The sequence below is a fragment of the Oncorhynchus clarkii genome, chromosome 1 (assembly GCF_045791955.1).
Source record: "Oncorhynchus clarkii lewisi isolate Uvic-CL-2024 chromosome 1, UVic_Ocla_1.0, whole genome shotgun sequence".
In the NCBI taxonomy this organism is placed as follows: domain Eukaryota; kingdom Metazoa; phylum Chordata; class Actinopteri; order Salmoniformes; family Salmonidae; genus Oncorhynchus; species Oncorhynchus clarkii.
In genome coordinates this window covers 4697603-4725360 of record NC_092147.1, presented here as the reverse complement: position 1 = coordinate 4725360, position 27758 = coordinate 4697603, and the positions used below count along the sequence as shown (strand labels likewise).

At 43.4% G+C, this 27758-nt stretch overlaps 1 protein-coding gene across 1 annotated transcript in view; it reads left to right on the top strand.

The window, feature by feature from the left end:
• Positions 1–23838, top strand: part of LOC139416564 (kinesin-like protein KIF1A) — a 146445-nt gene extending 122607 nt beyond the window's left edge. The window contains exons 37-48 of the mRNA XM_071165380.1: positions 8777–8800; positions 10458–10572; positions 11880–12013; positions 12158–12219; positions 12461–12606; positions 14844–15029; positions 15240–15311; positions 15479–15603; positions 18495–18653; positions 19975–20167; positions 23043–23161; positions 23724–23838. Coding sequence (XP_071021481.1) covers positions 8777–8800; positions 10458–10572; positions 11880–12013; positions 12158–12219; positions 12461–12606; positions 14844–15029; positions 15240–15311; positions 15479–15603; positions 18495–18653; positions 19975–20167; positions 23043–23161; positions 23724–23766 — 1378 coding nt within the window. The 3' untranslated portion in view covers positions 23767–23838. The remainder of the gene's footprint in view (positions 1–8776; positions 8801–10457; positions 10573–11879; positions 12014–12157; positions 12220–12460; positions 12607–14843; positions 15030–15239; positions 15312–15478; positions 15604–18494; positions 18654–19974; positions 20168–23042; positions 23162–23723) is intronic.
• The last annotated feature ends 3920 nt before the right edge of the window (positions 23839–27758 follow it).

Here is a 27758-nt window from a genome sequence, read left to right as displayed (position 1 = left end):
ACACCATAACTACACATCATAACTACACCCCGCAACTACACACCATAACTACACACCATAACTCACTAACTACACACCATAACTACACCCCGTAACTACACACCATATCTAAACACCATAACTACACACCATAACTAACTCACTAACTACACACCATAACTACACACCATAACTACACACCATAACTACACACCACTACACACTAACTACACCCCGTAACTACACCCCGTAACTACACACCATAACTACACACCATAACTCACTCACTACACCCCGTAACTACACCCCGTAACTACACACCATAACTACACACCATAACTACACCCCGTAACTACACCCCGTAACTACACCCCGTAACTACACACCATAACTACACCCCGTAACTACACACCATAACTACACCCCGTAACTACACACCATAACTACACACCATAACTACACACCATAACTCACTTAGCACAGCCCTGCATTTTCCTGTACTACCAACAGTAGGGGCTTGTTAGTGAATGACTTCCGAAGATATCAAGTTATGTCGATGTTTTCTTATGATTATGTACTGGTATTGTGACCTCTCTTATGGTTTAACCACACTGCTTTGCTGGTCTCCTTTCCCTTAACCCAAAAACCATTCCTCAGACATAGCCCTTGCTGCCATCATACAGGAACAAACAGATTTGCTGTGAGGTCATCAGTAAGGGACAACATGCTGCTGCTGACGTGTCTCTCCCTCCAGTCCACTCCACTAACACAATGTTGTTTTGTGTTTTTGCAGACAGTTTCTTGATTCGGACATGCCTAGGTATATGATTTATATCAAATCCCTCTCCTCCCATTCTACTATTCAGTAAAAACTATTTACTATTAGATAACACGTCTCCTTGTCGTGTTCCTGTAAAATCTATTTTAATCTCTTCACTCTCACTTAATTTTAAACTCTAGTCATCCATCCATCATTCAGTTCCCATTGTTTTCCTCTATGGGTTTTGTCTCTCTCTCTCTCCCTCTCTGTCTCTCTCTCCCTCTCTGCCTCTCTCTCTCTCTCTCTCTCTCTCTCTCTCTCTCTCTCTCTCTCTCTCTCTCTCTCTCTCTCTCTCTCTCTGTCTCTGTCTCTGTCTCTGTCTCTGTCTCTGTCTCTGTCTCTGTCTCTGTCTCTGTCTCTCTCTCTCTCTCTGTCTCTGTCTCTGTCTCTGTCTCTCTCTCTCTCTCTGTCTCTGTCTCTGTCTCTCTCTCTCCCTCTCTCTCTCTCTGTCTCTCTCTCCTCCCCTGTTTTGTTCTTCTCTCTTTGTTGTTTCCTACTCTCCCTCTTTAGGAGATTTGAGGGACTGTGCTGCACCCCCCCCCCCCCCCACCCTCCTCCTCCTCCTGGATTGTGTGTTTGTTGCTGAGCTGTTGTGGGCCTGAGGGCATTGTGTTGTTGTGGGTCTGAGGGCATTGTCTCACGTCAGATGGCGTCACTCGTCCGTCAACCGATCGGTCTTGTAGGACGTGGAACTAATTTTAAATTTTAAAAACATCCAGCTAATACTAGTTCCTAATTCTGAAAATCACTCCACTCTCAGTAACTATGACACACTAGCTACTACGGTAAACCATGCTTGATCGGCTGATCAAACTTGCTCCAGCTAGCAGCCTTAGTGCAATAGCCATTACGGTAGTTAGTTTGACATCTTTTGTTGTTGAAGTTGTACAGGACTGTTCTCAGAAAAGAAATCAGCACGTATCTGATTGACAGCTGGCGCTGTGTCTCGCTACATTGTAACATTTGGCCAGCTTGGCTGTAGAACTCGGCGGAACACTGATACGTTGTAACATTTGGCCAGCTTGGCTGTAGAACTCGGCGGAACACTGATACGTTGTAACATTTGGCCAGCTTGGCTGTAGAACTTTGTAACATTTGGCCAGCTTGGCTGTAGAACTCGGCGGAACACTGATACGTTGTAACATTTGGCCAGCTTGGCTGTAGAACTCGGCGGAACACTGATACGTTGTAACATTTGGCCAGCTTGGCTGTAGAACTCGGCGGAGCACTGATACGTTGTAACATTTGGCCAGCTTGGCTGTAGAACTCGGCGGAGCACTGATACGTTGTAACATTTGGCCAGCTTGGCTGTAGAACTTGGCGGAGCACTGATACGTTGTAACATTTGGCCAGCTTGGCTGTAGAACTCGGCGGAGCACTGATACGTTGTAACATTTGGCCAGCTTGGCTGTAGAACTCGGCGGAGCACTGATACGTTGTAACATTTGGCCAAGGTGGCGACATCACAGAGAGCAGCTTGGCTGTAGAACTCGGCGGAACACTGATACGTTGTAACATTTGGCCAAGGTGGTGACGTCACAGAGAGCAGCTTGGCTGTAGAACTCGGCGGAACACTGATACGTTGTAACATTTGGCCAGTTTGGCTGTAGAACTCGGCGGAACACTGATACGTTGTAACATTTGGCCAAGGTGGCGACGTCACAGAGAGCAGCTTGGCTGTAGAACTCGGCGGAACACTGATCACGGCCGGAAAAATAAATATCACGAAAACTAATCTGTGTGTTTAGCTAGAACTTCACTACACTACAGCTAGAGGGAAGAGTCAGCGTTGACCAACGATGTCCTTCATTTCATTCGGTTTGGTTCAGCTAGCAAGCAGACACATTTTGAATGTCATAAATACTGATTCTACTACCACAAAACATTGTTGCTAGATGTAGAATTAGGTAGTGAAGATTTGCTCATAAAAAAATAAAAAATAAATAAGTCAATATTAGCTACAGGTTTATAGTTTTGGTAAGATTAATTCTGACTATTTTGAGGATGATATTAGAATGTTATGACAGCATATTGTAGCCAGACTTGTTTTGAGTTATTCCCATGATTGTTTGCGAGTTAACAGACGGATCAGTGCAGACGGCTGTCGCTCTATCTGACGTGAAACAATGGGGTCTGAGGCTGAAGTTAGAGCTGAAGGCTAGGGCCCAGACCCCTGGCTTAGACTGCTGGGTCTGGGGGCTGGGGACGGCTTGGACTGCTTGATCTGGGGCTGGCTGGGACTGCTGGGTCTGGGGGCTGGGGATGGCTGGGACTGCTGGTTCTGGGGGCTGGGTACGGCTTGGACTGCTGGGTCTGGGGATGGCTTGGACTGCTGGGTCTGGGGACTGGGGATGGCTTGGACTGCTGGTTCTGGGGACTGGGGATTGCTGGGACTGCTGGGTCTGGGGTTGCGGCTGAAAGCTGACGGTGTACGGAGGCTGCAATGCATGGCTTGCTTTGCTTTCTACAGTATGTACTGAACGTGGCTGGCTGTGTCTGAACTTGGCTGGCTGTGGGGCCATAATTTTCAGCTTCTGTCTCCTCTTTGGCCTGTGCTTCTGCACAGGAACTTTTACAAAACAAGCTACAAGCCAGAATCTAGACTTTCGAGGGTCATTCACGTGTCACCTACAGTCCATACTTTAACTGTTATTATTGACACTGTTACGTTACGCCTGGATGAACTATTAACCTGAACCAGCAGATTATTCTGGAAGGTTACAAATAAGACCTTTTTGATGAGGTGAAACTAGCCTGAATTGTGCCCATGCACCACTTCCTCACCTGTTGCAAACCTCTGCAACGGCCACTAGGGGGCAGTAATGATCCTGATTTTCATTTTGTGTGTCCTGCTTAAAGGGTTACAGCGTTGATAAAAGTATATTTTTTCAAAAATAAACATGGAAACATTGTAAGGAGGTCCGAAATAATTTTAAGCTTTTGTATAAAGTTATGTCATCGATATCTTCCAAAAAAACACACTCAAGGCTTTAGAAATAGACGTCAATAAGCTGATAGCATCTTACTAATGAAATACATTTTTTGTTGTTGATATTTCACTACTGTCTGTGTTACGCTGGAGAACCATGCTGTAAGAAAGTCATCCCAGAATACAATCTGTTCGTTTCCATGAAAACAGCACAGAGTGTAGCCTCCCCCAGGAGCCGAATATAGCTAGCTACCCCAGGACTGTAACACGGTGTCCCTCCTCCTCCTCCCATCACATCTCAACAACAACTTTAAAACCACATCCTTCCAAGACAACACAAACAGATCTGGGACCAGGCTATGTCCCTCCTCCCATCATCACATCCCAGGGAACTGAGAGTATCTTCCTACACCTTATCTCAAATGGCACCCTATTCCCTATGTAGTGCACTACATTTGACCAGAGCCCTATTCCCTATATATAGTGCACTACATTTGACCAGAGCCCTATTCCCTATATAGTGCACTACATTTGACCAGAGCCCTATTCCCTATATATAGTGCACTACATTTGACCAGAGCCCTATGGGTAGTGCCCTAAAGAGGAAATAGGGTACAATTTGAGATGCAGACCATGAGTCCCATCAGATCCCAGCGACGTGAAGGAGCTCTCTGGGCAGCAAGGGAAACTGTGTTCCAGTAGGGATTACTCAGTATTACTGAAGACTTGACGTTCATACGGAACCTCGTTTACAGTATCCTGGCTGGCAGGCTAAGTCGGTGGTTGTTTCAGACACTTAACATTCAACTGTAATCCTGTAACCATTACATCAGCAGTAGCTCTTTCCCCTAACTCAATCACTGGGAGGGTGTCCCAAATGGAACCCTGTTCCCTATATAGTGCACTACATTTGACCAGAGCCCCTATGGGTAGTGCCTTAAAGAGGGTATATGGGTGCCATTGAGGATGCACTCTCTTTACTAAGTCTTTCCGTTCGCTACTTGCTGTGTTGTGAAAAAAAATTCAAATCTCATTTATGCCTCAGTGAGAACGAGCCAAACTTCAGAAACAAACTTCTCCTAATGCGTGCGTGCGTGTGTGTGTGTGTGTGTGCGTGCGTGCGTGTGTGTGTGTGTGTGTGTTTTTGTGTGTGTGTGTGTGTACATGAGTGTGTGTGTGTGTGTGTGTGTGTGTGTGTGTGTGTGTGTGTGTGTGTGTGTGTGTGTGTGCGCGCGCGTGAGCAGCGAGGTCAGTAGTTAGAAGTTGCAAGGATGGAAGGAGAATACAGTGATCCCAGTGGGCCATAGCTCCTCTAGGTCCATAGACACAACTCCACTACAGCAGCTATTCAAATACAATCTAATGTTATTTGTCACATGCTTCATAAACAACAGGTGTAGACTTAACAGATATAACAGCTGTTCAGTACCTCTCCGTTCCTCTCTCCTCTGACAGACACACCACTAGATTTCCCACCAGGTCGTCAAAAGCCAACGGACGGCTCTCAACGTCTGAATCTTGTGATTTTTGCCTCTTTTTAATGGCCTATAGAAACATTTGTTTCCTCTTACATTTCTCCGCTTGGATGAGCGTTTTCAGATTTAAGGTCTTGGCGGGCCAGGAACATAACTGGTTATAACTGGTTTCAATGTGTGATCATTTGCTGACGGGAAGACCTCATGTATCAATGTATTGACTAAATAAGGAGAGGGGTTGGAGGAGAAGTAGAGGGAGGAGAAGGAGAGGTGGATGGAGGAGAGAGGGAGAAGGAGTAGGAGAGGAGGTGGAGGAGAAGGAGAGGAGGTAGAGGAGGAAGGAGAGGAGGTAGAGGAGAAGGAGAGGAGGTAGAGGAGAAGGGGAGGAGGTAGAGGAGAAGGGGAGGAGGTAGAGGAGAAGGGGAGGAGGTAGAGGAGAAGGGGAGGAGGTAGAGGAGAAGGAGAGGAGGTAGAGGAGAAGGAGAGGAGGTAGAGGAGAAGGAGAGGAGGTAGAGGAGAAGGAGAGGAGGTAGAGGAGAAGGAGAGGAGGTAGAGGAGAAGGGGAGGAGGTAGAGGAGAAGGGGAGGAGGTAGAGGAGAAGGGGAGGAGGTAGAGGAGAAGGGGAGGAGGTAGAGGAGAAGGAGAGGAGGTAGAGGAGAAGGAGAGGAGGTAGAGGAGAAGGAGAGGAGGTAGAGGAGAAGGAGAGTGGAAGATGGTTCTTTTTCATCTGAAGCCATGTGAAGTGACCTCCTCACCGGAGGATGAGAACTGGGAGATGTTTCATCCCCTACAGTGGGGATAGATGAGAACTGGGAGATGTGTCATCCCCTACAGTGGAGATTGATGAGAACTGGGAGTTGTTCCATCCCCTACAATGGGGATAGATGAGAACTGGGAGATGTTCCATCCCCTACAGTGGGGATAGACGAGAACTGGGAGATGTCCCATCCCCTACCATGGAGATAGATGATAACTGGGAGATGTTTCATCACCTACAGTGGAGATAGATGAGAACTGGGAGATGTTTCATCCCCTACAGCGGGGATAGATGAGAACTGGGGATATAGGGTTGGTTGGTTGTTTAGCAACAAAACCGAAGCGTGAGCAACTATTGGTCAAAACAGACGGGATTGGCCTTAGATTGTTGACAACATGTAAACTATATTTTTTCCTCCAAATGTTTATTGAAAACATAAGTACATTTGCACAATGAGCACTTGTTGTCTCTCAAATACATCATTACAGTTGTTGGTTAGCCAGCAATTTCTTTTGCCATGTTATCACTGACGTGAAATCAGTCAAAGCACCTCAAAACAAGACATGGTATCAAGAACAAGATGAAACTAGCTAAAACAAGACATGGTATCAAGAACAAGATTAAACTAGCTAAAACAAGAAAGTTATGATTCAACGACATGCCAGTTTCTTGTCATTGTTGCTAGCTTTTATTTATTTAGTTAATCCATATTGAATTTAGGCTGAATCACAAAATAATGGGTAAATAAACAAGTTCAGTTCTGTTCAGTTTTCAGCTGTGCTGACATAATTGCAAAAGGATTTTCTAATGATCAATTAGCCTTTTAAAATGATACACTTGGATTAGCTAAAACAACGCGCCATTGGAACACAGGAGTGATGGTTGCTGATAATGGGTACACCTATGTAGATATTCCATAAAAAAATCTGCTGTTTCCAGCTGCAATAGTAATTTGCAACATTAGCAATGTCTACACTGTATTTCTGATCGATTTTAGGTTATTTTAATGGACAAAAAGAATGTGTTTTTCTTTCAAAAACAAGGACAAGGACAAGGTCATTTTTAATAAGTGACCCAAAAACTTTCGAACGGTAGTTAATATCTCTATGGGTTAGAGAGCATGAGGATGCGGGATCTGTGCTTGCTGTCTATACTAATAGCTTCACCGTTCAATGAGAACTAGAACATACTTCCAACAGATGAAAACTAGAGGGGTAGATCACAGAATTCAATAGAACACTATCTGTGTATTTCTCGTCCTGTGTTTTATGATTCAGTATGTGTCTCTACGGGGGTAAATAGCATGAGGACATGAATCTGCATATTATCTACGAAATGAAATACAACATAGGAGTATATTATATTGAACCTCTCACCATTGGATGAGAACTGGGAGATGTAATTTACCACCCCTACAGATTACAACTGGAGGGCTAGATCACATAATTAGATAGAGCACTGTAATGTTTATGTTTCTCTATGGGGTTGAGATGAGGTGGATGACAACTAAACTGAGTGAAGATATCATGATACCGATCCTGTGGGTTCTTTCCACAGAATTCCATAGAACACATTTACAGAATTCCATAGAACACATCCACAGAATTCCAAAGAACACATCCACAGAATTCCATAGAACACATCCACAGAATTCCAAAGAACACATCCACAGAATTCCATAGAACACATCCACAGAATTCCATAGAACACATCCACAGAATTCCATAGAACACATCCACAGAATTTCATAGAACATGTTCACAGAATTCCAAAGAACACATCCACAGAATTCCATAGAACACATCCACAGAATTTCATAGAACACATCGACAGAATTTCATAGAACACATCCACAGAATTTCATAGAACACATCCACAGAATTTCATAGAACACATCCACAGAATTTCAAAGAACACATCCACAGAATTTCATAGAACACGTTCACTGAATTCCAAAGAACACATCCACAGAATTCCATAGAACACATCCACAGAATTCCATAGAACACATCCACAGAATTCCATAGAACACATCCACAGAATTTCATAGAACATGTTCACAGAATTCCAAAGAACACATCCACAGAATTCCATAGAACACATCCACAGAATTTCATAGAACACATCCACAGAATTTCATAGAACACATCCACAGATTTTCATAGAACACATCCACAGAATTTCATAGAACACATCCACAGAATTTCAAAGAACACATCCACAGAATTTCATAGAACACGTTCACTGAATTCCAAAGAACACATCCACAGAATTCCATAGAACACATTCACATAATTCCATTAAACACATTCACACAATCCCATAAAACACATTCACATAATTCCATTGAACACATCCACAGAATTCCATAGAACACATTCACAGAATTCCATAGAACACATTCACATAATTCCATTGAACACATCCACAGAATTCCATTGAACACATTCACAGAATTCTATAGAACACAGAAGTAATATTGCATTCCCTGTGGGAATATCGGTCCATTGTTATTAAGTTGTTCTAGAACAGACACGATGTAAAGTGTTCTGGTGTTGAAATCAGATGTGTTCACTGATTGAGTTCACACACTGATCATGATTGTGGTCGAGAGAGCAACATATTGTAAGTAATGGAAGGGAAATATAGTCTGGTCCCAGTTGACAAGACGGCACAAACAGCTCTGGTTCCAGGCTAGGGGGAAAAACACCTTTCCTGTCACTCTCGATCACAACAATGCTCACAACCACACCAGACTCCCTTCCTGACTCTCACCTTTCATTGTTTTCCCGGTTCTCTTTCCTCCCTTCTCAAAGCATCTCCTTGGGAATAGACCATAGGTATTTCTCCTCATCCCTGTCCTGTTTTGTCCTCCTATCATTTCCTCCTCTCCTCTCCTCCCCTCCTCTCATCTGTTGGTCTCTCATCACCCTTTCTTTATTTCGTTCTGTGCCGATCAAGTCATCGTTCCTCATGGTATCGTGAGATGACCCACGTCTGAAGGGTTCTGTTGCATGCTATTTACTGTCTTTATCCCCAACTGTCTTTATTGGATGTGTGTTTAAAAAAGACAACTAAACTATGTTGTTATTTTAATCTTGCAATCAAACAATACCTTCTCTCAGTAGCATTTAGACACACATAGGTTTACATATTCCTGACAGAGAAAATGTCTAGGAGGATCAGGGTTTGGTTTTTCTTCGCTAAGCTAATGCTATCTAACACAATGTTATTATCACTAATGTTAACTAACACAATGCTATTAACACTAATGTTAACTAACACAATTACCACTAATGCTAACTAACATGATGCTATTACCATAATGCTAACTAACACAATGCTATCACCACTAATGCTAACCAACACAATGCTATTACCACTAATGCTAACTAACACGATGCTATTACCACTAATGTTAACTAACACGATGCTATTAACACTAATGCTAATTAACACAATGTTATTACCACTAATTCTGACTAACACGATGCTATTACCACTAATGCTAACTAACACGATGCTATTACCACTAATGTTAACTAACACGATGCTATTACCACTAATGCTAACTAACATGATGCTATTACCACTAATGCTAACTAACACAATGCTATTACCACTAATGCTAATTAACACAATGCTATTACCACTAATTCTAACTAACACAATGCTATTACCACTAATGCTAACTAACACAATGCTATTACCGCTAATGTTAACTAAAACGATGCCATTACCACTAATGCTAACTAACATGATGCTATTAACACTAATGCTAACAAACACAATTACCACTAATGCTAACTAACACAATGCTATTACCGCTAATGCTAACTAACACGATGCTATTACCACTAATGTTAACTGACACGATGCTATTACCACTAATGTTAACTAACACAATGCTATTACCACTAATGCTAACAAACACAATGCTATTACCACTAATGTTAACTAACACGATGCTATTACCACTAATGCTAACTAACACAATGCTATTACCACTAATTCTAACTAACACAATGCTATTACCACTAATGCTAACTAAGACGATCTATTATCACTAATGTTAACTAAGACGATGCTATTACCACTAATGTTAACTAACACAATGCTAGTACCACTAATGCTAACTAGCATGCTACCACTAATGCTAACTAACACGATGCTATTACCACTAATGCTAACTAATGCTAATTAGTTACTAATGCTAATGCTAAATGCTATTACATCAGACATACAGTAGCAATAACTTGTAGCTGTTCCTAAGAAAACCTCTAAATTGTTACAATATATCCTCTATTAGCTCAATAAAGTAAACCCTTTTCAGATATTTGTAACATGTACCAACACGAATTTTCAGAAAAACAATAGAGTACGGTTTCTGTTTGGAAGTAGTGTTTATCAGAGACAGACAGACCAGAGACCACTATGTGTCAGCGTTCAGACAAGGATCTCTCTCTTCGTGGTTAACTCGTCTCCTCCCTCCATCAGGACATTCTATCGCTTCGAGGCTGCCTGGGACAGCGCCATGCATAACTCTCTCCTCCTGAACCGGGTCACTCCTTACGGGGAGAAGATCTACATGACCTTGTCGGCCTACCTCGAGGTAAAACATTAATATACAGTTAATAATACAATATATTCCATTTATCAGGCGCTTTTAATCCAAATCGGCTTTCAGATGGGTTGCACAAGTGGGAATCGAACCCATGACGTTGCAAGTACCACCCTCTACCAACTGAGCCACAGAGGCACAAACACATATAGTTCTACAGTTATAATGTACCTCTACGTGATCCTTCCTGACTATCTATCTATAGGTAACACTGAATCCACAAAGACCTGCTGAGAAATTCTTCTCATATTGATTGATTTTGTCAGTTGCATTTCAGATTTTAGAACAATGGAAACACAACAGTTTTTTTTTCTCCACACGATCAAACTGTCAGACTGTTTAAACTGTACATGACCCTGTTGGTTTATCTGAATCTGGAGATACTGTATAACTGCATTAGCAGGACTTAAGGCTCAACGCTGTCAGACTGCTGACCTCTCAGGAAGACTACAATAACTGAACTGTAACCAGAAATTCATTTAACTTACAGTACTATCCAAAATGATCCATTCTGTATCTGGACTTAATTGACTGTATCTGGACTTAACTGACTGTATCTGGACTTACTGGCTGTATCTGGACTTAATGGCTGTATCTGGACTTAATGGCTGTATCTGGACTTCACTGACTGTATCTGGACTTACTGGCTGTATCTGGACTTACTGGCTGTATCTGGACTTACTGGCTGTATCTGGACTTACTGGCTGTATCTGGACTTAACTGACTGTATCTGGACTTCACTGACTGTGTCCGGACTTCACTGACTGTGTCCGGACTTAACTGACTGTATCTGGACTTACTGACTGTATCTGGACTTACTGACTGTATCTGGACTTCACTGACTGTATCTGGACTTCACTGACTGTATCTGGACTTACTGGCTGTATCTGGACTTCACTGACTGTATCTGGACTTACTGGCTGTATCTGGACTTACTGGCTGTATCTGGACTTACTGGCTGTATCTGGACTTCACTGACTGTATCTGGACTTACTGGCTGTATCTGGACTTACTGGCTGTATCTGGACTTAACTGACTGTATCTGGACTTCACTGACTGTATCTGGACTTCACTGACTGTATCTGGACTTCACTGACTGTATCTGGACTTCACTGACTGTATCTGGACTTAACTGACTGTGTCTGGACTTACTGACTGTATCTGGACTTACTGACTGTATCTGGACTTCACTGACTGTATCTGGACTTCACTGACTGTATCTGGACTTAACTGACTGTATCTGATGTTATGATGTAAGAAGCAGAGAGATGAGCTTTAAAAACTTTTCCTTCCTTTAGATGGAGAACTGCACCCAGCCAACAGTCATAACCAAAGATTTCTGCATGGTGTTCTACTCTCGAGACGCTAAACTCCCGGCCTCCCGCTCCATCCGAAACCTGTTTGGCACAGGAAGCCTGAGGGCAGTGGAGGGGTGAGTTGAACATCTCATTATTATTAACAGAAACATTCTTTGCTTCTGTTGCATTCCTGAAAGATGACGATGAAATCAATGGAAATCAATGGAAACAACCCCCTTAGCTGTGTCTGTTATCAGTCTTTCCCACTCTCTCTGCAGTAACCGGGTGACAGGTGTGTACGAGGTCAGCCTATGTCACCTGGCCGATCATGGGAGTCCAGGTGAGACACTTTTTCCATTGCCTCCCCTCACTGTCTATGTGTGTATTTGTGTGTATTTGAGATAGACAACATTGCAGTCAGACTGAAAAGAATGACTGATCCACAAATCACCTAGCATCTGGAAAATCGACTCATTTTGTGATAAAGATGAAAGATTCTGCCTTGCCTTGCTCAAACAGATCCCCTCAATTAAGCTGTATCACTCCTTCCCCCTTCACCCTTGACCTTTCCTGACCCCCAGGTATGCAGAGGAGACGTCGGCGGGTGCTGGACACCTCGGTGGCGTACGTCCGCGGGGAGGAGAACCTGGCTGGGTGGAGGCCTCGCAGTGACAGCCTCATCCTGGACCACCAGTGGGAGCTGGATAAACTCAGCCTCCTGCAGGAGGTATGTGGTACTACAACCTACACCCCTACACAGAGCCTTCACAGAATGTTCATACTCCTGGGTTTATTCCACATTTTTGTTGTGTTACAGCCTAAATTGAAAATTGATTAAATGAATTGTTTTCTCACCCATCTACACATAATAAACCATAATGACAAAGTGAAAACATGTTTTTAGGATATTTTTGCAAATGTATTGAAAATTAAATACAGAAAAATTGTATCAAATGCTATTTGGCACATGTGTGAAACGCTTACTTACTACAAGCCCTTTAACCAACAATGCAGATCAAGAAATAGAGTTAATAAAATGTTTAATAAATAAAACTAAAAAAAATTTAAATCGTAAAAAAGTAACACCAGAAAATGACGAGGATATTTACAGGGTATTACGGTACAGAGTCAATGTGGAGGCGATATACAGGGTATTACGGTACAGAGTCAATGTGGAGGCTATATACAGGGTTTTACGGTACAGAGTCAATGTGGAGGCTATATACAGGGTGTTACGGTACAGAGTCAATGTGGAGGCTATATACAGGGTGTTACGGTACAGAGTCAATGTGGAGGCTATATACAGGGTGTTACGGTACAGAGTCAATGTGGAGGCTATATACAGGGGGTACCGGTACAGAGTCAATGTGGAGGCTATATACAGGGGATACCGGTACAGAGTCAATGTGGAGGCTATATACAGGGGATACCGGTACAGAGTCAATGTGGAGGCTATATACAGGTGGTACCGGTACAGAGTCAATGTGGAGGCTATATACAGGGTGTTACGGTACAGAGTCAATGTGGAGGCTATATACAGGGGGTACCGGTACAGAGTCAATGTGGAGGCTATATACAGGGGATACCGGTACAGAGTCAATGTGGAGGCTATATACAGGGGATACCGGTACAGAGTCAATGTGGAGGCTATATACAGGTGGTACCGGTACAGAGTCAATGTGGAGGCTATATACAGGGTGTTACGGTACAGAGTCAATGTGGAGGCTATATACAGGGTGTTACGGTACAGAGTCAATGTGGAGGCTATATACAGGGTGTTACGGTACAGAGTCAATGTGGAGGCTATATACAGGGTGTTACGGTACAGAGTCAATGTGGAGGCTATATACAGGGTGTTACGGTACAGAGTCAATGTGGAGGCTATTTACAGGGTATTACGGTACAGAGTCAATGTGGAGGCTATATACAGGGTATTACGGTACAGAGTCAATGTGGAGGCGATATACAGGGTATTACGGTACAGAGTCAATGTGGAGGCGATATACAGGGTATTACGGTACAGAGTCAATGTGGAGGCTATATACAGGGTGTTACGGTACAGAGTCAATGTGGAGGCTATTTACAGGGTATTACGGTACAGAGTCAATGTGGAGGCTATATACAGGGTTTTACGGTACAGAGTCAATGTGGAGGCTATATACAGGGTGTTACGGTACAGAGTCAATGTGGAGGCGATATACAGGGTATTACGGTACAGAGTCAATGTGGAGGCTATATACAGGGGGTTACGGTACAGAGTCAATGTGGAGGCGATATACAGGGTATTACGGTACAGAGTCAATGTGGAGGCTATATACAGGGTGTTACGGTACAGAGTCAATGTGGAGGCTATATACAAGGTATTACGGTACAGAGTCAATGTGGAGGCTATATACAGGGTGTTACGGTACAGAGTCAATGTGGAGGCTATATACAGGGTGTTACGGTACAGAGTCAATGTGGAGGCTATATACAGGGGGTACCGGTACAGAGTCAATGTGGAGGCTATATACAGGGGATACCGGTACAGAGTCAATGTGGAGGCTATATACAGGTGGTACCGGTACAGAGTCAATGTGGAGGCTATATACAGGGTGTTACGGTACAGAGTCAATGTGGAGGCTATATACAGGGTGTTCCGGTACAGAGTCAATGTGGAGGCTATATACAGGGTATTACGGTACAGAGTCAATGTGGAGGCTATATACAGGGGGTACCAGTACAGAGTCAATGTGGAGGCTATATACAGGGTGTTACGGTACAGGGCCCTGAGACTAGTGATGAGCTTGCAGGGTACTATGTTGTTGAAGCTGTAGTCAATGAACATCATCCATGTTGCTCTTGTCCATCTGTTGTATTTCCCTCTTGGTCTAATGGTCCAGATGTTTCTCCTGTGGAAGACCCAGGGTTCATATCCCCTCAGTTGTATTACTCGTGATGTTTTGTCCGGACGGTTCTCTACAGGTGGAGAAGACGAGACACCGCCTGCTCCTGCGGGAGAAGTTAGAGTCCACCCTGCTGCTGGGTCAGGAGGGGTTGTTGTCCTGTGTAGGTGAGGAGCAGAGTGAGTCGCCTCAACCCTCTGAGGGTCTCGGCCTCAGTCCCACCGTTGATGCCCCCAATGAGAGACAGAGGGAGCTAGCCATTAAGGTCAGTGTCTGTCTTCTTTAAAAACATTTTAAAAACTTGTTAGAAGTTAGTTACTATTGTTACTCGAATATTCCCATTCTTGCTCGTGTGTCCCTTTTTAAAAATGTTGTACGTGTGCCCAGTTAAGCCATTCTCTTTAATAACATCTCTGAGTAAAAGTTTTTTTTGTTGCTCTGAAATGTGAAGCACTCTCTATCTCTCGTCCACCAGTGTCTTCGGCTGCTCTCCCACTCCTTCAACAGAGAGTACAGCCACGTGTGTGTCAGCGCCAGTGAAAGCAAGGTAGACTTCCTTCCTGTGTCACTTTAAGATGATGGTTTTTTTTGATGGGTTTCCATCTGTATCCGGTTTGAAGTTACTTCCATTTGAGGAAAACTATGCGTAGATAAATGACATGGTTTTCAGTGAGCCTTTTTGTAGACATGCTGTTTTTGTGTGTGTGTTTCCAGCTGTCTGAGATGTCAGTGACTCTGCTGAGGGAGTCGACCTCTGCCACGGCCCTCAACACCCTCACCCCCTCCTCGACATGCCCCTCACTGGTGGAGGGATGCTACCCCAAGTCCGAAGGTCTCAGGTCAGTATAGAGACACTCTCGTAAGAGACACTCTTGACATAACGCGAACAGAATGGAGTTATTTGCCTTGTTTTGTTCAATGTTCTTTACTTATATATACTCTGAATACCAGTGGTGGAGTACCCAAGCACTTGAGTCAAGGTAAAGATGCCTTAATAGAAAGTGACTCAGTTAAAGGTGAGAGTCACCCAGTAAAATACTACTTGAGTAAAAGTATCTAAGTCTAAAAGTATTTGGTTTTAAGTATCAAAATAAAGTATTAAAAGTACATGTAATTGCTGAAATATACTGAAGTATAAAACAATACAAGTATAAATGATTTCAAATAAGACAGCACATTTTTCTTGTTTTTAATGTATTTACTGATAGCCAGGGGCACACTCCAACACTCAAACATAATTTACAAACGAAGCGTGTGTGTTTAGTGAGTCCTCCAGATCAGAGGCAGTAGGGACGACCAGGGATGTTCTCTGTTTAGTGAGTCCTCCAGATCAGAGGCAGTAGGGATGACCAGGGATGTTCTCTGTTTAGTGGGTCCTCCAGATCAGAGGCAGTAGGGATGACCAGGGATGTTCTCTGTTTAGTGAGTCCTCCAGATCAGAGGCAGTAGGGATGACCAGGGATGTTCTCTGTTTAGTGAGTCCTCCAGATCAGAGGCAGTAGGGATGACCAGGGATGTTCTCTGTTTAGTTAGTCCTCCAGATCAGAGACAGTAGGGATGACCAGGGATGTTCTCTGTTTAGTGAGTCCTCCAGATCAGAGGCAGTAGAGATGACCAGGGATGTTCTCTGTTTAGTGAGTCCGCCAGAACAGAGACAGTAGGGATGACCAGGGATGTTCTCTGTTTAGTGAGTCCTCCAGATCAGAGGCAGTAGGGATGACCAGGGATTTTCTCTGTTTAGTGAGTCCACCAGATCAGAGGCAGTAGAGATGACCAGGGATGTTCTCTGTTTAGTGAGTCCTCCAAATCAGAGGCAGTAGGGATGACCAGGGATGTTCTCTGTTTAGTGAGTCCTCCAGATCAGAGGCAGTAGGGATGACCAGGGATGTTCTCTGTTTAGTGAGTCCACCAGATCAGAGGCAGTAGGGATGAACAGGGATGTTCTCTGTTTAGTGAGTCCTCCAGATCAGAGGCAGTAGGGATGACCAGGGATGTTCTCTGTTTAGTGAGTCCTCCAGATCAGTGGCAGTAGGGATGACCAGGGATGTTCTCTGTTTAGTGAGTCCTCCAGATCAGAGGCAGTAGGGATGACGAGGGATGTTCTCTGTTTAGTGAGTCCTCCAGATCAGAGGCAGTAGGGTTGACCAGGGATGTTCTCTGTTTAGTGAGTCCTCCAGATCAGATGCAGTAGGGATGACCAGGGATGTTCTCTGTTTAGTGAGTCCTCCAGATCAGAGGCAGTAGGGATGACCAGGGATGTTCTCTGTTTAGTGAGTCCTCCAGATCAGAGGCAGTAGAGATGATCAGGAATGTTCTCTGTTTAGTGAGTCCTCCAGATCAGAGGCAGTAGGGATGACCAGGGATGTTCTCTGTTTAGTGAGTCCTCCAGATCAGAGGCAGTAGGGATGATCAGGGATGTTCTCTGTTTAGTGAGTCCTCCAGATCAGAGGCAGTAGGAATGACCAGGGATGTTCTCTCTTTAGTGAGTCCTCCAGATCAGAGGCAGTAGGGATGATCAGGGATGTTCTCTGTTTAGTGAGTCCTCCAGATCAGAGGCAGTAGGGATGACCAGGGATGTTCTCTGTTTAGTGAGTCCTCCAGATCAGAGGCAGTAGGGATGACCAGGGATGTTCTCTGTTTAGTGAGTCCTCCAGATCAGAGGCAGTAGGGATGACCAGGGATGTTCTCTGTTTAGTGAGTCCACCAGATCAGAGGCAGTAGGGATGACCAGGGATGTTCTCTGTTTAGTGAGTCCACCAGATCAGATGCAGTAGGGATGACCAGGGATGTTCTCTGTTTAGTGAGTCCTCCAGATCAGAGGCAGTAGGGATGACCAGGGATGTTCTCTGTTTAGTGAGTCCTCCAGATCAGAGGCAGTAGGGATGACCAGGGATGTTCTCTGTTTAGTGAGTCCTCCAGATCAGAGGCAGTAGGGATGACCAGGGATGTTCTCTGTTTAGTGAGTCCTCCAGATCAGAGGCAGTAGAGATGACCGGGGATGTTCTCTGTTTAGTGAGTCCTCCAGATCAGAGGCAGTAGGGATGACAAGAGATGTTCTCTGTTTAGTGAGTCCTCCAGATCAGAGGCAGTAGGGATGACCAGGGATGTTCTCTGTTTAGTGAGTCCTCCAGATCAGAGGCAGTAGGGATGACCAGGGATGTTCACTTGATAAGTGTGTGAATTACACCATTGTCCTGTCCTGCTAAGCATTCAGAATGTAATGAGTACTTTTGGGTGTCAGGGGAAATGTATTCAGTAAAAAGTACATACTTTTCTTTAGGAATGTAGTGAAGTAAAAGTAAAAGTTGTCAAAAACATAAATAGTAAAGTACAGATACCCCCAAAAAAACTACTTAAGAAGTACTTTAAATTATTTTTATTTCAGTACTTTACACCACTGCTAAATACCCCAATTCATGTTGTTAAGTTAAATACAAGATAAGAATTACTGACACCGTTCAAACCAACCAGGGTTATCTTGAGAACCATCTTGTTTGTTGCAGATAGAACCTTTATAGTCCCAAGGTCTGGACATGGCTGCTTCAGCAACACTGAACTATGGTCCAAAGACAGACTGAACTGGGGTCTGGGGTTAATGCTCCCAACCCCAAACCACATGTACCCCCCTGGCGACGGTGGTTTGAGCCCCCATCTTAGCCGTTCTGCATGTGCTCCTTCTTACTCATCTCATCTCCTTTCTCTGTCCCCCCCCCCCCCCCCCCCCCCCCAGAACACCCACGCCTCGTTCCCGCTGCGCCAGCCCCAACCCTGACTGCTCACAGCGGGACAGAGAGGTCAAGATGTCCCCTGGCCCCAGTGGGGTCGCAGCCCCGGAGGTTAAGCCCAGGGAACGCCGCTTCGTTCCAGATATCCAGGAGATCCGGGTCAGGTGAGTGGCTCCAAAGATTGATTTTTTGTACCTTTTTTTTGCCTTTATTTAACTAGCAAAGTCAGTTAAGAACAAATTCTTATTTTCAAAGACGGCCTAGGAACAGTGGGTTAACTGGTCTAGGAACAGTCGGTTAACTGGTATAGGAACAGTGTGTTAACTGGTCTAGGAGTAGTGGGTTAACTGACCTAGGAACAGTGGGTTAACCGGTCTAGGAACAGTGTGTTAACTGGTCTAGGAGTAGTGGGTTAACTGGTCTAGGAACAGTGGGTTAACTGGTCTAGGAACAGTGGGTTAACTGGTCTACGAACAGTGGGTTAACTGGTCTAGGAACAGTGGGTTAACTGGTCTAGGAACAGTGGGTTAACTGGTCTAGGAACAGTGGGTTAACTGGTCTAGGAACAGTGGGTTAACTGGTCTAGGAACAGTGGGTTAACTGGTCTATGAACAGTGGGTTAACTGGTCTAGGAACAGTGGGTTAACTGGTCTAGGAACAGTGGGTTAACTGGTCTAGGAACAGTGGGTTAACTGGTCTAGGAACAGTGGGTTAACTGGTCTAGGAACAGTGGGTTAACTGGTCTAGGAACAGTGGGTTAACTGGTCTAGAAACAGTAGGTTAACTGACCTAGGAACAGTGGGTTAACTGACCTAGGAACAGTGGGTTAACTGCCTGTTCAGGGGCAGAACGACAGATTTGTACCATGTCAGCTCTGGGATTCAATCTTGCAACCTTTCGGTTACAAGTCCAACGCTCTAACCACTAGACTACCTGCTGAGTGATTGATTGATTAACTGAATGAGTCAGTGATTTATGGCTCCAGAGATTGATTGATTGATTGATTGATTGACTGAATGAGTCAGTGGTTTATGGCTCCAGAGATTGATTGATTGATTGATTGATTGATTGACTGAATGAGTCAGTGGTTTATGGCTCCAGAGGTTTATCATTAAAAGTGGTCGAACTGACCAAATCAAATACATTGACAATCATGTACAGTACCCGGCTGAGTTAATAACGGCTGTTCTCAACTCAATAGTCCTTAATGGGTACAGCGTTGGAAAGGCATATCAACTAGAAAAAATAAGAACTGCTCACACTGAAAATAATTTTGGGGGAATTTATAATTTCTTCAACACCAGTCTTCGTTAGCATTTGAGTCTTGATCTTGACTCTTCTGGCAGAACAAACAGGGTTTCTGGTCGGCATTAATACTCTAGGTTAAGCTTGGCTACTCTTATTTCAACTCGAGTTTCTTGTGCCTTCTAGATTGGATCTCGTCAAGTGTAGTTACACGTGTAATGTACTTGGTCTTTCCACCAGCCCCATCGTGTCAAAGAAGGGCTACCTGCATTTCCTGGAGCCTCATAGCAACGGCTGGGTGAAGCGCTATGTAATGGTGAGACGTCCGTACGTCTACATCTACAATACAGAGAGAGACAGCGTGGAGAGAGCCATCCTCAACCTCTCCTCTGCCCATGTCGAGTACAGCGAGGACCAGCAGGCCATGCTTAAGGTACATCACCTTTACACACCATTACCTGCCAACATACCTTTACACACCTTTACCTGACACCATTACCTGCCACCTTTACCTGCCGACACACCTTTACACACCTTTACCTGACACCATTACCTGCCACCTTTACCTGCCGACACACCTTTACACATCTTTACCTGCCAACATACCTTTAGATAACTTTACCTGCCAACATACCTATAGATACCTTTACCTGACAACATACCTTTAGATAAATTTACCTGCCAACATACCTTTAGATAACTTTACCTGACAACATACCTTTAGATAACTTTACCTGACATCTTTACCTGCCAACATACATTTAGATAACTTTACCTGACGACATACCTTTAGATAACTTTACCTGACAACATACCTTTAGATAACTTTACCTGACAACATACCTTTAGATAACTTTACCTGACATCTTTACCTGCCAACATACCTTTAGATAACTTTACCTGACATCTTTACCTGCCAACATACCTTTAGATAACTTTACCTGACAACATACCTTTAGATAACTTTACCTGACATCTTTACCTGCCAACATACCTTTAGATAACTTTACCTGACATCTTTACCTGCCAACATACCTTTAGATAACTTTACCTGCCAACATACCTTTAGATAACTTTACCTGCCAACATACCTTTAGATAACTTTACCTGACAACATACCTTTAGATAACTTTACCTGACAACATATCTTTAGATAACTTTACCTGACAACATACCTTTAGATAACTTTACCTGACAACATACCTTTAGATAACTTTACCTGACATCTTTACCTGCCAACATACCTTTAGATAACTTTACCTGACATCTTTACCTGCCAACACACCTTTAGATAACTTTACCTGACACCTTTACCTGCCAACATACCATTAGATAACTTTACCTGCCAACATACCTTTAGATAACTTTACCTGCCAACATACCTTTAGATAACTTTACCTGACATCTTTACCTGCCAACATGCCTTTAGATAACTTTACCTGACATCTTTACCTGCCAACATACCTTTAGATAACTTTACCTGACGACATACCTTTAGATAACTTTACCTGACATCTTTACCTGCCAACATGCCTTTAGATAACTTTACCTGACAACATACCTTTAGACAACTTTACCTGACATCTTTACCTGCCAACATGCCTTTAGATAACTTTACCTGACATCTTTAGCTGCCAACACACCTTTAGATAACTTTACCTGACGACATACCTTTAGATAACTTTACCTGCCAACATACCTTTAGATAACTTTACCTGACAACATACCTTTAGATAACTTTACCTGACATCTTTACCTGCCAACATACATTTAGATAACTTTACCTGACGACATACCTTTAGATAACTTTACCTGCCAACATACCTTTAGATAACTTTACCTGACAACATACCTTTAGATAACTTTACCTGACATCTTTACCTGCCAACATACCTTTAGATAACTTTACCTGACGACATACCTTTAGATAACTTTACCTGACAACATACCTTTAGATAACTTTACCTGCCAACATACCTTTAGATAACTTTACCTGACAACATACCTTTAGATAACTTTACCTGACGACAAACCTTTAGATAACTTTACCTGACGACATACCTTTAGATAACTTTACCTGCCGACATACCTTTAGATAACTTTACCTGCCAACATACCTTTAGATAACTTTACCTGCCAACATACCTTTAGATAACTTTACCTGACGACATACCTTTAGATAACTTTACCTGACGACATACCTTTAGATAACTTTACCTGACACCTTTACCTGCCAACATACCTTTAGATAACTTTACCTGACAACATACCTTTAGATAACTTTACCTGACATCTTTACCTGCCAACATACCTTTAGATAACTTTACCTGCCAACATACCTTTAGATAACTTTACCTGACGACATACCTTTAGATAACTTTACCTGACAACATACCTTTAGATAACTTTACCGGACATCTTTACCTGCCAACACACCTTTTTATAACTTTACCTGCCAACACACCTTTAGATAACTTTACCTGACAACATACCTTTAGATAACTTTACCTGACGACATACCTTTAGATAACTTTACCTGACAACATACCTTTAGATAACTGTACCTGCCAACATACCTTTACAAACATTAGGAACACCATCTCACATCCTCTTTTAGTTGACACACACACTGAGTGTACAAAACATTAGGAACACCTTTCCGTGACATAGACTGACCAGGTGAATCCAGGTGAAATCTATGATCCCTCATTGATGTCCCTTGTTAAATCCACTTCAATCAGTGTAGATGAAGGGGGAGGAGACGGGTTAAAGAAGGATTTTTAAGCCTTCAGACAATTGAGACATGGATTGTGTATGTGTGCCATTCAGAGGGTGAACGGACAAGACAAAATATTGAAGTGCCTTTAAACGGGGTATGGTAGAAGGTGACAGGTGCACCGGTTTGTCTCAAGAACTGCAACGCTGCTGCGTTTTTCACACCCAACAGTTTCCCGTGTGTATCAAGAATGGTCCACCACCTAAAGGACATCCAGCCATCTTGACACAACTGTGGGAAGCATTGGAGTCAAATTGGGCCAGCATCCCTGTGGAACGCTTTCTTGTAGAGTCCACACCCTGATTGAATTGAGGCTTTCCCGAGAACAAAAAGAGGGGGGGGGGGGGGGGTGCAACTCAATATTAGGAAGGTGTACCTAATGTTTTGTACACTCTGTGTAAAGTATATCTACAGTATTTGAAAAGACAGACGTTTTTCCTCCCCGCTGTAAAAACTCAAAGAGAAGCTATCCATTTCAGAATCTGTCTGGTTTTAACACCACTGTACGTTCTCTCCGTGTGTTTCTCCCCAGACACCAAACGCGTTTGCTGTGTGTACTGAGCACCGCGGGATACTGCTCCAAGCCAGCAACGACAAGGAGATGCACGACTGGCTCTATGCATTTAACCCTCTGCTGGCTGGATCCATCAGGTAACATGGCTGACGCACTTAGATCTGTTGATGGCACCTCTAGTTTTAATAGCAATGGTTTTCCACGTACCGGCTGGTTTGAAGAAGGCCTTAGGTTTTACTTTACAATGATCATGATCGTATGTGGTTGTTTTACCTACATTAGTGGGATGCACTGATTGGAAGTTGCCCTGGATAAGAGAGTCTGTTAAATGACTCACTACTGTTAAGTCGTTCTGGATAAGAGAGTCTGCTAAATGACTCACTACTGTAAGTCTCTCTGGATAAGAGAGTCTGCTAAATGACTCACTACTGTAAGTCTCTCTGGATGAGAGAGTCTGCTAAATGACTCACTACTGTAGTGGCTCTGGATCAGAGAGTCTGCTAAATGACTCACTACTGTAGTGGCTCTGGATCAGAGAGTCTGTTCAATGACTCACTACTGTAGTGGCTCTGGATCAGAGAGTCTGCTAAATGACTCACTACTGTAGTGGCTCTGGATCACATGTACAATGTAAGCCTGTTTGAGTCATTGTTTTAATGAATACATATATATATATTATCTCCCTCTTGTTTCTGTCAGATCCAAACTATCCAGAAGAAGAGCTGGACAGATGAGGATGTGAATCAACACGTCTCATAGACAAGACAATAGAACACCAAAAGACTAGCCTGTATATCGACTCCAGACCGTAATACTCCTTCCCTCCTGTGCCCTTAACCCTCCTCCTCCTCCTCCTCTTCCTCCTCCTACACTAGTAACCGACTTGCTCCTCCTCCTGCACACGCCCAGTTTATCCCAAGCTGACCACCAGCGTATCTAAGGCCCTGAGGCCTCCGTCATCGTTGTGTGTCTGTCAGGCCTGTACCGCTGTCTGTCTGTGTTGGCCTTATTGTCTGGTTTAACCCCTCTCCAAGCCTGAGGCCCAAATACCACCCTATTCCCTATATAGTGCATTGCTTTTGACCAGGGCCTATAGGGCTGGTCATAGCTACTGTAAGAAGGGCCTATAGGGCTGGTCATATCTACTGTAAGAAGGGCCTTTAGGGCTGGTCATATCTACTGTAAGAAGGGCCTTTAGGGCTGGTCATATCTACTGTAAGAATGGCTTACAGGGCTCTGGTCAAAAGTAGTGCACTACATAGGGAATAGGGTACAGGCTCTGGTCTAAAGTAGTGCACTAAGTAGGAAATAAGGTATCATTTGGGACTGAGCGCAAACCTCCTTACTTTACCAGAATGTTCCCGAGCCGAGGGAACGGAGGAAGAGAGACGGGGAGAGGGGTAGTTACCAGTTCCTTATTTTATAGACTTGCATTATGATGTACTGTATGGTAGTTGCCAGCAACACACCGAGCTTATTAAATAGCACATTTATTCCTTCAGGAAAAAGAAAAGAGAATGTCCGCAGCGTTGACAGTAAATCGCTCCGTTTTAAAGTTGCCCCTGACAGTGGGCTTCTGTTCACATTACGACTTAAATAAAAGGTTAAATAAAAACATTTAAAAAACAAACAATTACTACATTGTTGCACCTCGGGTTTACCTTACAGAACAAAACAGAGAAGGAAGTAATTGGTCTTATTGTTACTCGATACAATGTTGAAACAAGCAGGTTAGTATTCAAAGTAAACACATTTTCACCATATTAGGGTTTCCTCAGTTCTGCAACAAACAAAAAACTAAAAAATAGGGGTGAAAAAACGACAGTTGACAGTGGTTGGGTGTAGTAGCTGTTCTGTCCCTTAGGAGTGAATAACGACAGTTGACAGTGGTTGGGTGTAGTAGCTGTTCTGTCCCTTAGGAGTGAATAACGACAGTAGACAGTGGTTGGGTGTAGTAGCTGTTCTGTCCCTTAGGAGTGAATAACGACAGTTGACAGTGGTTGGGTGTAGTAGCTGTTCTGGCCCTTAGGAGTGAATAACGACAGTTGACAGTGGTTGGGTGTAGTAGCTGTTCTGTCCCTTGTCTCTTTCCATACCAGCTCAGTTCTGTTGGAAAGGACAGAATAGCTCCTCATGAATAGCTCCTCGAGGACGCTATCTAATCTCCGTATTCCCCCTGATATGTCTTGAGACGTTAACACACACAGGGTGCGTCCCAAGTTAAATAAAGGTTAAAACATTTTTTTGAATGCAATCTATTACCTATATAGTGCATTATTTTTTATTTGGGCCCATGGTCTCTTTCATAGTTGCTCTGGTCAAGTGCAGTGAACTATGCAGACAATCGTGTGCAAATTGGGATGCATCCACAGCCTGGCGACGAGATAAGGGTTGGCATCGATCAAACGTTCACATGTTCACACTGGTTTTCTATTAGAAAGAAACACATGATGGTTCGGCTACATCTCTGTATCTACTCTCAATAGACGATCTACACTAGCTCTGTCATACATCATTTGTCAAAATCCTCCAAATTGAATCTTAATTAATATCTGAGTCAGATTTTTTTATTTTATTATGTTGAGGTTATATTTATATATTTAACAACATGATCATTTATTTATTTATGCATGTATTTATTTACAAAGACATTTATATTTCTAAAGTAGTTATAGTGCAACTTCTGCACACAGCACCTTCTATTATCAGTTCCTCTAACTGTATGATAACATGACCTATGACCTATGACCCCCCCCCCCCCCCCTCCTTCCTCTGGATAGTGAATAGTGCTACCCCCCAAATAACAACATTGATAGAGGGCCTGTTTCCCCAAATAACAACACTGATACATGTTCCCCCTGTAACAACACTGATACAGGGCCAGCTTCCCCCAATAACAGCACTGATACAGGGCCAGCTTCCTCCAATAACAACACTGACACATTTTCCTCCAATAACAACACTGATACAGGGCCAGCTTCCTCCAATAACAACACTGATACAGGGCCAGCTTCTTCCAATAACAACACTGATACAGGGCCAGCTTCTTCCAATAACAACACTGATACAGGGCCAGCTTTTTCCAATAACAACACTGATACAGGGCCAGCTTCTTCCAATAACAACACTGATACAGGGCCAGCTTCTACATTACTTGAATTTACCCATCATCATCACATAGATAGATTTTTTTTTAAAGTTTTGTACCTTGACCTCACTTTATTTAATCAGCTAGAGAGGATTGTGAATATATTGGAAATGACAATAGAAATAATCTAATAATAATAATAATGAATTCTAATTCAAACCCGAATATGAGGAAACAGACAGAACGATCCTTTTGCCTTGTGAACAGAATAATGTCAATGAAAACAAGCTTAACCTTTTTCTAGTACACTGGGGATCGGATTATAAAAAAAAAAAACGGGTGTTTCTGAAGAAGGATTTACACGTGGAACATGATGTAGTGCCTCTGTTTCCATTCTGCTTTGACTCTTCATTTCTCATTCTGCTGTATTGTTGTTCTCTGTTCATCCGCCCGTCAGAGCATCGTTGATCTGTCCAAAATTGCACCCCCTATTCCCCTATAAAGTGCATTACTTTTGACCAGAGCCCTATAGGAGCACAATGGGCCCTGATATATAAAACAAAAATGATGAGTGCACTACATAAGGAATAGGGTGCCATTTGGGATTTCTCCATCGTCAGGCAGTTTGTCCAGCTAATCATCATCTGGTCCTTTTGCCCAGCCGACTATTATATACGTCATGTCTGTTTGGAGATGAATATGAGTGTATGAACTTGAATGGTATCATTCACTTTAATCCAGAGACAAAGAGTTGGCATATGCCATTTCTAAACATATTATTATCTCTACGGTATAAAGATCATCAGAGGCCTGTACCAATGGGTCAGAGGCCTGTACCAATGGGTCAGAGGCCTACCCTGTACCAATGGGTCAGAGGCCTGTACCAATGGGTCAGAGGCCTGTACCAATGGGTCAGAGGCCTGTACCAATGGGTCAGAGGCCTACCCTGTACCAATGGGTCAGAGGCCTGTACCAATGGGTCAGAGGCCTGTACCAATGGGTCAGAGGCCTGTACCAATGGGTCAGAGGCCTGTACCAATGGGTCAGAGGCCTGTACCAATGGGTCAGAGGCCTGTACCAATGGGTCAGAGGCCTGTACCAATGGGTCAGAGGCCTGTACCAATGGGTCAGAGGCCTGTACCAATGGGTCAGAGGTCTGTACCAATGGGTCAGAGGCCTGTACCAATGGGTCAGAGGCCTGTACCAATGGGTCAGAGGCCTGTACCAATGGGTCAGAGGCCTGTACCAATGGGTCTTGTTCGATTGATTCAATCAGGAAAAACCAAATAGTCCCTGAAATCTCACATACAGTCATGTAGAATGTAAATGATTATTATATTAAGCTTTTGATATTTGATTTGATTGCAGTGAGTGGCCGTGTGTTTCTGGTTTTGGTTGTCTCTTTCCCAGTTTACAATATTAGGGCATTACACTTTCTAGAACATTCTAGACCCTTTACCCCAGAATAGATGCTTGGCCTGTTCTATGTAGACATGTAGACAGGACATCATGTAGACTGGGGGATGCTTCCCAAATGGCTTCCTGTTTCCTATATAGCACACTGCTCTTGACCAGAGCCATTTGGCGCTGTCTGTCACTCCTATTTCCCTGTCTGTCACTCCTATTTCACTGTCTGTCACTCCTAT